We start from the raw sequence: 12,958 nt of genomic DNA on the forward strand, positions 1-12,958 counted from the left end.
ACACATTGACACCGGTGTGTCAGACCCACCATACTTGCTCTGGACACTGCGAGAGGGCTGTACAAGCAATGATCACACGCACGGCACAGCGGACACACCAGGAACCGCGGTGTTGGCCGTCGAATGGCGCTAGCTGCGCAGCATTTGTGCACCGCCGCCGTCAGTGTCAGCCAGTTTGCCGTGGCATACGGAGCTCCATCGCAGTCTTTAACACTGGTAGCATGCCGCGACAGCGTGGACGTGAACCGTATGTGCAGTTGACGGACTTTGAGCGAGGGCGTATAGTGGGCATGCGGGAGGCCGGGTGGACGTACCGCCGAATTGCTCAACACGTGGGGCGTGAGGTCTCCACAGTACATCAATGTTGTCGCCAGTGGTCGGCGGAAGGTGCACGTGCCCGTCGACCTGGGACCGGACCGCAGCGACGCACGGATGCACGCCAAGACTGTAGGATCCTACGCAGTGCCGTAGGGGACCGCACCGCCACTTCCCAGCAAATTAGGGACACTGTTGCTCCTGGGGTATCGGCGAGGACCATTCGCAACCGTCTCCATGAAGCTGGGCTACGGTCCCGCACACCGTTAGGCCGTCTTCCGCTCACGCCCCAACATCGTGCAGCCCGCCTCCAGTGAAGTCGTGACAGGCGTAAATGGAGGGACGAATGGAGACGTGTCGTCTTCAGCGATGAGAGTCGCTTCTGCCTTGGTGCCAATGATGGTCATATGCGTGTTTGGCGCCGTGCAGGTGAGCGCCACAATCAGGACTGCATACGACCGAGGCACACAGGGCCAACACCCGGCATCATGGTGTGGGGAGCAATCTCCTACACTGGCTGTACACCACTGGTGATCGTCGAGGGGACACTGAATAGTGCACGGTACATCCAAACTGTCATCGAACCCATCGTTCTACCATTCCTAGACCGGCAAGGAAACTTGCTGTTCCAACAGGACAATGCACGTCCGCATGTATCCCGTGCCACCCAACGTGCTCTAGAAGGTGTAAGTCAACTACCCTGGCCAGCAAGATCTCCGGATCTGTCCCCCATTGAGCATGTTTGGGACTGGATGAAGCGTCGTCTCACGCGGTCTGCACGTCCAGCACGAACGCTGGTCCAACTAAGGCGCCAGGTGGAAATGGCATGGCAAGCCGTTTCACAGGACTACATCCAGCATCTCTACGATCGTCTCCATGGGAGAATAGCAGCCTGCATTGCTGCGAAAGGTGGATATACACTGTACTAGTGCCGACATTGTGCATGCTCTGTTGCCTGTGTCTATGTGCCTGTGGTTCTGTCAGTGTGATCATGTGATGTATCTGACCCCAGGAATATGTCAATAAAGTTTCCCCTTCCTGGGCCAATGAATTCACGGTGTTCTTATTTCAATTTCCAGGAGTGTATATCGAATCTTGATTTTTTTTATATATATATATATATATATATATATCTAAAAACAAAGATGATGTGACTTACCAAATGAAAGTGCTGGCAGGTCGACAGACACACAAACAAACACAAACATACACACAAAATTCAAGCTTTCGCAACAAACTGTTGCCTCATCAGGAAAGAGGGAAGGAGAGGGAAAGACGAAAGGATGTGGGTTTTAAGGGAGAGGGTAAGGAGTCATTCCAATCCTGGGAGCGGAAAGACTTACCTTAGGGGGAAAAAAGGACGGGTATACACTCGCACACACACACACACATATCCATCCACACATATACAGACACAAGCAGACATATTTAAAGACAAATATATATATATATATATATATATATCTCAAGATTCGAGCAGTGATTAAATAATAGAGGAAAACATTCCACGTGGGAAAAATATATCTAAAACAAAGATGATGAGACTTACCAAATAAAAGCACTGGTGGGTCGATAGACACACAAACACACACACAAAATTCTAGCTTTCGCAACCAACGGTTGCTTCGGCAGGAAAGAGGGAAGGAGGGGGAAAGACGAAAGGATGTGGGTTTCAAGGGAGAGGGTAAGGAGTCATTCCAATCCCAGGAGCCGAAAGACTTACCTTAGGGGGAAAAAAGGACAGGTATACACTCGCACACACGCACATACACAGACACAAGCAGACATTTGTCAAGGCAAAGAGTTTGGGCAGAGATGTCAGTCGAGGCGGAAGTAAAGAGGCAAAGATGTTGTTGAAAGACAGGTGAGGTATGAGCGGCGGCAACTTGAAGTTAGCGGAGGTTGAGGCCTGGCGGATAACGGGAAGAGAGGATATACTGAAGGGCAAGTCCCCATCTCCAGAGTTCTGACAGGTTGGTGTTAATGGGAAGTATCCAGATAACCCGGACGGTGTAACACTGTGGCAGTTCCAAACTGAACAATCCATTGCCCTCACCCTCCTAATCCTTCACCTACACATCAACTCAGCCAATGAACACACCCGTCAATTCCTATCCTTAATAAAAGTCCTCAATCTTTCCTCTCCCACATCCTCACCGGCTGTTCAGATCATCCTCCTACAGGCCAACCGCAAATTAGAACAGCATGCCACCCTCCATCTTAAAAAACTATCCAAACTCCTGGTTTCCCACCTACGGAAAGGCAACTCACTCACCCTTCACAACCTTTCCAGCAAACCTCAACCTCCTCTCATTGGACACAAACCCAGTCTCTCCCATCTACTCAATCTCCCAGTTCCAGCTCCACTCCCTCCAAAACCTCAAAATCCAATCAACACAATCTGGAACCACAACACCCTAACTCAGTAGTTAACCTTTCCTCCAAACCTCTCTCCCAATCCGAAACCTTTGTCCTATCCAAAGGCCTCACCTTCAGCCACACTCCCAGATTCAACCAAACAGCCCTCGTCAAAGATTTACTGTCCTACACTCGTACTCTCTGCTGGAAATATCACTTTGCCACAAAGAAAAATGATCCTAATCCTACTCCTAGTGCTCCAACTCCCCAAGACACTATCCAAATTGAACCCTGCCTGGAACAGTTCCGTCCTCCGTCACAGCGGGACCCACCTCCTCTTCCTCAAAATCACCCTCTCCAAACCTTCCAGGAATTTCTCACTTCCAGCCTTGCCTCTCAATCCTTCTTAAAAAACCTTAATCCTACTCCCAACATCACCACTGCTGAAGCCCAAGCTATCCGTGATCTGAAGGCTGACCATTCCATCGTCATTCTTCCGGCGGACAAGGGTTCCACGACAGTGGTACTTGATCGTCGGGAGTATGTGGCTGAGGGACTGCGTCAGCTTTCAGACAACACCACATACAAAGTTTGCCAAGGTAACCCCATTCCCGATGCCCAGGCGGAGCTTCAAGGAATCCTCAGAACCTTAGGCCCCCTGCAAAACCTTTCACCTGACTCCATCAATCTCCTGACCCCACCAACATCCCGCACCCCTACCTCCTACCTCCTACCTCCTACCTTCTACCTTCTTCCTAAAATCCACAAACCCAATCATCCCGGCCGCCCCATTGTAGCTGGTTACCAAGCCCCCACAGAACGTATCTCTGCCTACGTAGATCAACACCTTCAACCCATTACGTGCAGTCTCCCATCCTTCATCAAAGACACCAACCACTTTCTCGCACGCCTGGAATCCTTACCCAATCCGTTACCCCCAGAAACCATCCTTGTAACCATTGATGCCACTTCCTTATACACAAATATCCCGCACATCCAGGGCCTCGCTGCGATGGAGCACTTCCTTTCACGCTGATCACCTGCCACCCTACCTAACACCTCTTTCCTCATTACCTTAGCCAGCTTCATCCTGACCCACAACTTCTTCACTTTTGAAGGCCAGACATACCAACAATTAAAGGGAACAGCCATGGGTACCAGGATGGCCCCTTCGTACGCCAACCTATTCATGGGTCGCTTAGAGGAAGCCTTCTTGGTTACCCAGGCCTGCCAACCCAAAGTTTGGTACAGATTTATTGATGAGATCTTCATGATCTGGACTCACAGTGAAGAAGAACTCCAGAATTTCCTCTCCAACCTCAACTCCTTTGGTTCCATCAGATTCACCTGGTCCTACTCCAAATCCCATGCCACTTTCCTTGACGTTGACCTCCACCTGTCCAATGGCCAGCTTCACACGTCCGTCCACATCAAACCCACCAAAAAGAAACAGTACCTCCAGTATGACAACTGCCACCCATTCCACATCAAACGGTCCCTTCCCTACAGCCTAGGTCTTCGTGGCAAACGAATCTGCTCCAGTCCGGAATCCCTGAACCATTACACCAACAACCTGACAACAGCTTTCGCATCCCGCAACTACCCTCCCGACCTGGTACAGAAGCAAATAACCAGAGCCACCTCCTCATCCCCTCAAACCCAGAATCCCCCGCAGAAGAACCACAAAAGTGCCCCACTTGTGACAGGATACTTTCCGGGACTGGACCAGACTCTGAATGTGGCTCTCCAGCAGGGATACAACTTCCTCAAATCCTGCCCTGAAATGAGATCCATCCTTCATGAAATCCTCCCCACTCCACCAAGAGTGTCTTTCCGCCGTCCACCTAACCTTCGTAACCTGTTAGTTCATCCCTATGAAATCCCCAAACCACCTTCCCTACCCTCTGGCTCCTATCCTTTGAACCGCCCCCGGTGTAAAACCTGTCCCATGCACCCTCCCACCACCACCTACTCCAGTCCTGTAACCCGGAAGGTGTACACGATCAAAGGCAGAGCCACATGTGAAAGCACCCACGTGATTTACCAACTGACCTGCCTACACAGTGATGCATTCTATGTAGGAATGACCAGCAACAAACTGTCCATTCACATGAATGGACAGAGGCAGACAGTGTTTGTTGGTAATGAGGATCACCCTGTGGCTAAACATGCCTTGGTGCACGGCCAGCACATCTTGGCACAGTGTTACACCATCCGGGTTATCTGGATTCTTCCCACCAACACCAACCTATCCGAACTCCGGAGATGGGAACTTGCTCTTCAATATATCCTCTCTTCCCGTTACCCACCAGGCCTCAATCTCTGCTAATTTCAAGTTGCCGCCACTCATACCTCACCTGTCATTCGACATCATCTTTGCCTCTGCACTTCCGCCTCGACTGACATCTCTGCCCAAACTCTTTGTCTTTAAATATGTCTGCTTGTTTTTGTATATGTGTGGATGGATATGTGTGTGTGTGCGAGTGTATACCCGTCCTTTTTTCCCCCTAAGGTAAGTCTTTCCGCTCCCGGGATTGGAATGACTCCTTACCCTCTCCCTTAAAACCCACTTCCTTTCGTCTTTCCCTCTCCTTCCCTCTTTCCTGATGAGGCAACAGTTTGTTGCGAAAGCTTGAATTTTGTGTGTATGTTTGTGTTTGTTTGTGCGTCTATCGATGTGCCAGCGCTTTCGTTTGGTAAGTCACATCATCTTTGTTTTTAGATATATTTTTCCCATGTGGAATGTTTCCCTCTATTTTTTATCTATATGATTGTAATAGAGGGAAACATACCACGTAGGAAAAATATATCTAAAAACAAAGATGATGTAACTTTCCAAATAAAAGTGCTGGCAGGTCGACAGACACACAAACAAACACAAACATACACACAAAATTCAAGCTTTCGCAACAAACTGTTGCCTCATCAGGAAAGAGGGAAGGAGAGGGAAAGATGAAAGGATGTGGGTTTTAAGGGAGAGGGTAAGGAGTCATTCCAATCCCGGGAGCGGAAAGACTTACCTTAGGGGGAAAAAAGGACGGGTATACACTCGCGCACACACACACACACACACACACACACACACACACACACATATCCATCCGCACGTACACAGACACAAGCAGAGTCCTGCTGACCTGCTTACACTGTGACGCTTTCTATGTGGGAATGACCAGCAACAAACTGTCCATTCGCATGAATGTACACAGGCAGACAGTGTTTGTTGGTAATGAGGATCACCCTGTAGCTAAACATGCCTTGGTGCACGGCCAGCACATCTTGGCACACGGCCAGGACATCTTGGCACAGTGTTACACCGTCCGGGTTATTTGGATACTTCCCACTAACGCCAACCTATCAGAACTCCGGAGATGGGAACTTGCCCTTCAATATATCCTCTTTTCCCGTTATCCACCAGGCCTCAACCTCCGCTAATTTCAAGTTGCCGCCACTCATACCTCACCTGTCATTCAACAACATCTATGCCTCTGCACTTCCGCCTCGACTGACATCTCTGCCAAAACTCTTTGCCTTTAAATTTGTCCTCTTTTGTGTGTGTGTGTGTGTGTGTGTGTGTGTGTGTGTGTGTGCGCGAGTATATCCTTTTTTCTCCCTAAGGTAAGTCTTTCCGCTCCCGGGTTTGGAATGACTCCTTACCCTCTCCCTTAAAACCCACATCCTTTCGTCTTTCCCTCTCCTTCCCTCTTTCCTGACGAAGCAACCGTTGGTTGCGAAAGCTTGAAATTTTGTGTGTGTGTGTTTGTGTGTTTTTCTACCAGCACTTTCCCGTTTGGTAAGTCATGGAATCTTTGTTTTTAATAATTTTTTCCCATATATATATATATATATATATATATATATATATATATATATATATATATGGTTGCAATAGAGGGAAACATTCCACGTAGGGAAAATATATCTAAAAACAAAGGTGATGTGACTTACCAAATGAAAGTGCTGGCAGGTCGACAGAAACACAAACAAACACAAACATACACACAAAATTCAAGCTTTCGCAACAAACTGGTGCCTCATCAGGAAAGAGGGAAGGAGAGGGAAAGACGAAAGGATGTGGGTTTTAAGGGAGAGGGTAAGGAGTCATCCCAATCCCGGGAGCGGAAAGACTTACCTTAGGGGGAAAAAAGGACGGGTATACACTCACGCACACACACACATATCCATCCACACATATACAGACACAAGCAGACATATTTAAAGACAAAGAGTTTTTGTCTTTATATATATATATATATATATATATATATATATATATATATATTCATTGTTGCCCTTATGGACAGTGTTTGAACTCGAAAATCACATGACGACACAATTTTCACTTCTTTCCTTTCTTCCTCTTCTCTTCCCAAAGTCTCTTCATCCTTTGGCTGTGCTCCTGTTTCCTTTGCTCTGTCCATAATGTTCCTTTCTTCTTTCTCTCCTTTACAATAAATTTTGCACTCCTAACTTTGTTTCTGAAGTATTTCCTGTCTCCTATCATTTGCCTGTTGATCCCTATCTGCCTTAAGTCTTCGTCTATTTCATGATACCAATTTGTTTTCTTGCTTGAGCTGTTTACTACATCAAAAATTTTCTTTGTAAGTCGGTTGTTGTCCATTCTCTGTATGTGCCCATAGAAAGTTAATCTGCGTTTTCTGATCGCGTCTGTTAGTCTGTCAGTGTGCTGGTACAGCTCTTTGGTAGGTCGCTTCATCCATACACCATCTCTGTGAATTGGTCCAAATATTTTTCTGAGAATTTTGCGTTCTATTTTTTCTGTGTCTATGATGCCTGATGCTCCAATTGTGGTTGTTTCTGACGCGTACAATGCTTCTGGTAATACAACTGTTTTGTAGTGCCTAAGTTTGGCCTGCCTCGATATGCTTTTCTTATTATAATGTGACCATGTGAGTTTGTATGGCTTCTGGAGTTTCTTCGTTCGTTCCATGTTAGCCGCCTTGTTTGATCCTCCCATTTGTATGTACTCCCCTAAATACTTAAATTTTTCGACTCTTTCTACGGATCCATATACCGTATGCATGGTGTGTACATTGTTGGTCTGTCGTTCCATATATTGTGTCTTCTCGTAAGATACCTGCAGACCTGTTTTGGCAGCTATTTCATGCAAGCATTCCAGTGCTTCCTTTGCCTCCTGTGTATTATTGCTGAGTATGGCTATATCATCTGCAAATGCCAGACATTTTATGATTGTTTTGGTTTCACGTGTTCTTCCCAGCTGTATTCCTTTAACTTGTTCCTCCCACTGCTTGATAATTTTGTCTAACACCATGTTGAACAGGATTGGTGAGAGCCCGTCTCCTTGTCGGACACCTGTGTGTATGTGGAAGGGTTCCGAAATTTCTCCCATGAACTTAATCTTGGAGGTAGTGTCTGTAAGCGTCTGTTGTATAAGTGCCCTGGTTTTTCTGTCGATACCATATTCTTCCAGTACGTCAAAGAGTGTCTGTCTGTCTATGGAATCATATGCTTTTTTAAAGTCCACAAAGGTAACTACAGTGTTTCTTGCCTGTCTGACTTTCAAAAGTGTTCTGAAGTTCCAGATCTGTTCGATGCATGATCTCCCTTTTCTGAAGCCTGCCTGGTATTCCCCAATTTGCAGATCTGCTTGTGGTTCTAGTCTGTTTAATAGCACCTTAGAGAAAATTTTGTATGTAACTGGTACTAGCGAAATGCCTCTGTAATTGTTTGGATCTGACTTATCACCCTTTTTATGTAACGGATGGATCAATGCACATTTCCATTCCTCTGGCACTTTCTCTGTGATCCAAATTTCGGAGATAATCTTATGGATTTTTTTGGTGATGTTTTCATCTTGGAGTTTCCAGATCTCGGCGATAATACCATCTTCTCCGGCAGCTCTGTTATTTGTCATTTGTTTTATGATTTCGTCTATCTCTTCTATTGTGGGTGGATCAGAATCGGCATTAGATGTGGTCTTTTGGAATGTTAATTTTCCTGTAGGTTTTTTGCAATTAAGAAGTTTATCAAAGTAATGTTTGAGAATTTTACAGTTTTCTTTTGTGTTTGTTTCCAGGGATCCATCTGTTCTTCGGAAGCAGAGGCTAGGGGGTTGATAGCCCTTAATATTTTCTTTGAAAGTTCTGTAAAAATTTCTTGTGTTATTTCTTTTGATATCTTCCTCAATTTCTTTTAGTCTGTTATTGTCATATGCTCGTTTTTCCCTTCTGATTTCCTTCGATGCTAGTTTCTGAACTTCGTGAAATTCTTTCCATGTTTCTGAATTTCTGTAGCTACTGAACTTGTCCCATGCTTGCTTTCTTCTCTCAATGGCTTCATCACACTTTGCGTTCCACCACCTATGTTTGCGTTTTCTAGGTGGTTGTCCCCAGCACATAGTCTTCTGAACTGTCTTCGCCAGATCTGTCCATGTGTCTATTGAGTGCCTATTAATTTCTTCAACGATTTTATCCCTGTTTATCTTCAAGTATTCCGGATCAGGTTTGACTATTTTGTTTTGCGCTGTCTGTTTCAGTCTTGGGATTGGCCTAATCTTAACTTGTAGCAAATGATGATCAGACTCGAAGACTCCTTTACGTGTTCTGACATTTAGAATTTCCCGCGAATTTTTCTTGGATATGGCCACATGATCAATCTGAAATTCTCCCCACACTGTGTTGGGTGCTTTCCATGTTGTAAGTTTTCGTCTTGGTTTTTGAAATTGTGTTATATATAATCACTATGTGGGAACAACAACAGAGGCACGTCACTGCCACAGCTCTCTTCCAAGAGCACTGACATGACATGTGTTTACAGCCAACAGTCCAATGAATGTTACAATAACAACTCATTGCGCTAGTGCTGACCTGTCGTGGCTATTCCGAGAACTTCTCAAACCACCCTCGTACATTTCAGTTACCTTTTAATTCAGACCAATATTTCAGCAATTGCCAACTGCATTGTAAACATTCCTTCTGCTTCCTTAAATGTGTGACTTATCAAAAATGGTGCTGTTTGTTATAACCGTGAAAAACATTTAATTTACAGGTTTTTGGCGGGGCAAAACTGTACTTACATGACTCAACAATACTAAACTGCAAATATTATGGAATAAAATGTGATGTTCATAGCGTTGAATTGATAAATAATGATTACAGAATTGGTTCAGAAGAACTTTTAACAAAGTAGGTATTTTAATTTATTTTGTGTCACTCTCAAATAATAAAAGTAACAAAATTCTCCTATTTTTGTATTTATATCACATAGAAAATGCAAGTTATGACATTGTTTTGTTACAGTATTAGTGAAATAAAATTGGACAGCACAACAGTTGAAGATAATGCTAAGGGGGACGTCGTCATTATGAAGAATCACGAAAGCTGTCTTTATGATTATCTTGAGAATATGCCATTTTATTCAGCTGTGACCATAAAATGACACACATTTTTTACCTTTTTGTGTTGTGGTGTAAATACCACATTAACAAAATCCTTTGAATCTTTCCTACTATTTCTTAGAATTCTTTTTAAAATTTGAATAAGGAGTTTTGTGTTCTACAATGTTTTATAAGCAATTTGTCTCAGTGTTTCCAAGGAAGAAGTGAAAAGAAATAGCTCATCGATTTTGTATCTTGATAAAGCATAAAAACTCTCTTTTTAAATGAATAAAGCAATTAAAAACTCAAAAGTAGTTGGTGATTTCCTGAGTTACGTGACTGTAAGGAGTTCCATACACTTCTTTGGACTAGTAAAGAAGTCAGCAACACATTTGATCTTCATAATGTAAAAAACAATGAACAATTGTACCTCTGTCCTGTATGTTGTAAGATGACTGTTACTTCACATTCTTCTACAATAATAATAATAATAATAATATAGAGCTTTTGCTAACAGAATTAAAGGTTACTTACCACAAAATTTGACCTTCAAGAAAAAAGATGTGAAACTCGCACTCACCAACCAAGAAAAGTGCAAAGAACTTGCACATTACGTTTCCAACAGTATTCATCGTCCTGAACCGTCCAAACGATTCCCACACACATCCCCAAGTTACACGAAACCCGATGCCTATCCACAGACACAAGAAGAAATCCGACACCACATCACAAATCACACAGATCATTCAGGACGTAATGCAAACTGAAGACCTCCCGGATGACTGGAATTGCGCACTCATCCACCCAATTCACAAAAAAGGACACAAATCTGATGTGAATAACTACAGAGCTCCCTCCTTTCCATTGCTTACAAAGTCTTCTCCGCTTGTCTCTTACAGTGCACACAAGAACAACTTGAACCACTGATGTGTGAATATCAAGCAGGGTTCAGACCTCACAGATCAGGCAACAAACAAATTTTCAACCTGAAGTCTACACTGAAAATCTGAGCTACATGAAATCTCCCAACCATCTACAAATTTGTCGATTTCAAGAAAACTTATGGCTCCATCGACTGACAATCCCTGTTTAATTTACTCAAAGAAAACAATCTAGATCCTAAAACACAATGTCTCATCTAACAAATCCATACAGACACAACCGCCAATGTCAAATTCAACGGAGAAATCTCACACCCTTTTTCCATCAAGACTGGCGCTAGCAGGGCGATGGCCTCTCTCCGCTACTTTTCAATATCATTTTAGACAAAGTCATCAAAGAATGGGAAAAAGGACTGAAAAATCGAAACATCTGGAGAACCATCAGGCTAGGAAAAGAAAAGGATAAAATAGATGTCACAAGCCTAGCCTTCACTGATGACCTCGCAATCCTCTCTAGTAATGAACAAACAGCAATCCATCAGATTGAAGTCCTCAAAGAATTTGCCGAGAAAGTTGGACTGCAAATTTCTTTTTCCAAAACTGAATTCATGGCTACAAATCACATCAAAACACAAAATTAAATCACAAAATATGTCATAGTAAACAAGGTTAACCACTTCAAGTAGTTAGGAGAAATTATTGAGCCTATAGGTACAGAAAGATTAGCACAAAAAACACATGAACTCAAAATACAGAAAGCATATGGGAAAGTAGCAAGCATCCACAACAAAAAATGCATAAACATCAACACAAAAGTTCAAAATTACACGACTGTTACCAAACCTGAAATACTCTGCGCCAGCGCGACTCTAAATCTTAATTACGAAGGAGACTTCGAAAATATCAAAAAAGCTGAAAGAAAAATCATCTGTAAAATTCATGGCTCAAAACTCACAAACGAAGGATACTGTCTACAACCACACTCAGTCACATAAAAATATTCCAACATCAAAACCAATTTCCACAAATGATGACTGAAATTCTACGGATACTTCATGAGACTAGATGACAACTGACTAACAAAGAAAACGTTCACGTACTTACAGAAACTGAAAATGAAAATGACAACAGTTGGACTAAAACAGGTCCAAATTGATCTAAGAAATGCCAAAATCTCTCCAACAGACATCAAAGATAGAAACATCTGCAGACATAATGTCTACGCTGGGAAATTTCATCAGAAGACAAACCCAAGGCACCTAGAAGAAAGTGATCAGATGAACATTGAACTAAGCGTTGCGAAATGATGAAACAATTCTGGAAGAATAAGAAAAATAAAAGCCACAGGTCATAATTTGCTTTATGTAACAGTATAAATAAATGAATAAATAATAATTAGTACAAATATGGCAAGAAAAGCTATTTCGGGATTTAAAATGCTTTAGGGATGAAAGAGACAACCCACCAAACAATGGCAGCATTGAGTTGTTGACAGGTGCAAAAAAAAAAAAAAAATTCCTACACAAATGCACGCACACACACACACACACACACACACACACACACACACACACACAGTACAAAGTAATTTAAGATTGTTACAGGTACAAAGAGTTAGAAAACACATACATTAGGTTGGCCCATAAGTTTGTAGTGTTTTTGTTTTGCATATTGATATCCCGATTGCTATGAGCTTGTTTAGTGGCCATAATAACATCAGAAACGTTTTACAAATGACAGCTCCACCAGTGCACTGCTCTTCTATACCCTGTGTGCACATACTACCGAAGAACAATGACCAGGAAGATAGTGTAAAGTGATGTTACTCCATGATAATGCCTGCCCGCATTCTGTTAGATTGAGAAAAAGCACTAACAGGAGTTGGGTTGGGAAGTCATTCTGCACCCACCTTATTCACATGATCTGTGCCCTCAGATTTTCACCTATTCCGCACACTATGAAACAACCTTCAAAGAAGTTCATTTTTGGATGAAGATGTGTTCCGTGCTTGGCTCAGGGATTGTTTGCCTCAGAACTTCGTGTATTT

The 12,958-nt window shown here is 43.4% G+C and overlaps 1 protein-coding gene across 4 annotated transcripts in view; it reads left to right on the forward strand.

Annotated features, from left to right (window-relative positions):
- Positions 1-10,390, forward strand: part of LOC126481379 (protein nessun dorma-like) — a 228,823-nt gene extending 218,433 nt beyond the window's left edge. For 2 of the 4 annotated variants that reach the window (XM_050105089.1, XM_050105092.1), the window contains 2 exons: positions 9,703-9,839; positions 9,954-10,387. In XM_050105089.1, coding sequence (XP_049961046.1) covers positions 9,703-9,839; positions 9,954-10,092 — 276 coding nt within the window. In that variant the 3' untranslated portion in view covers positions 10,093-10,387. Of the gene's footprint in view, positions 1-9,702; positions 9,840-9,953 lie in introns of all 4 variants that reach the window. The other 2 variants (XM_050105091.1, XM_050105090.1) reach the window with 2 other exon arrangements.
- Positions 10,391-12,958: the final 2,568 nt, after the last annotated feature.

The sequence above is a fragment of the Schistocerca serialis genome, chromosome 5, assembly GCF_023864345.2.
Source record: "Schistocerca serialis cubense isolate TAMUIC-IGC-003099 chromosome 5, iqSchSeri2.2, whole genome shotgun sequence".
Taxonomy (NCBI): domain Eukaryota; kingdom Metazoa; phylum Arthropoda; class Insecta; order Orthoptera; family Acrididae; genus Schistocerca; species Schistocerca serialis.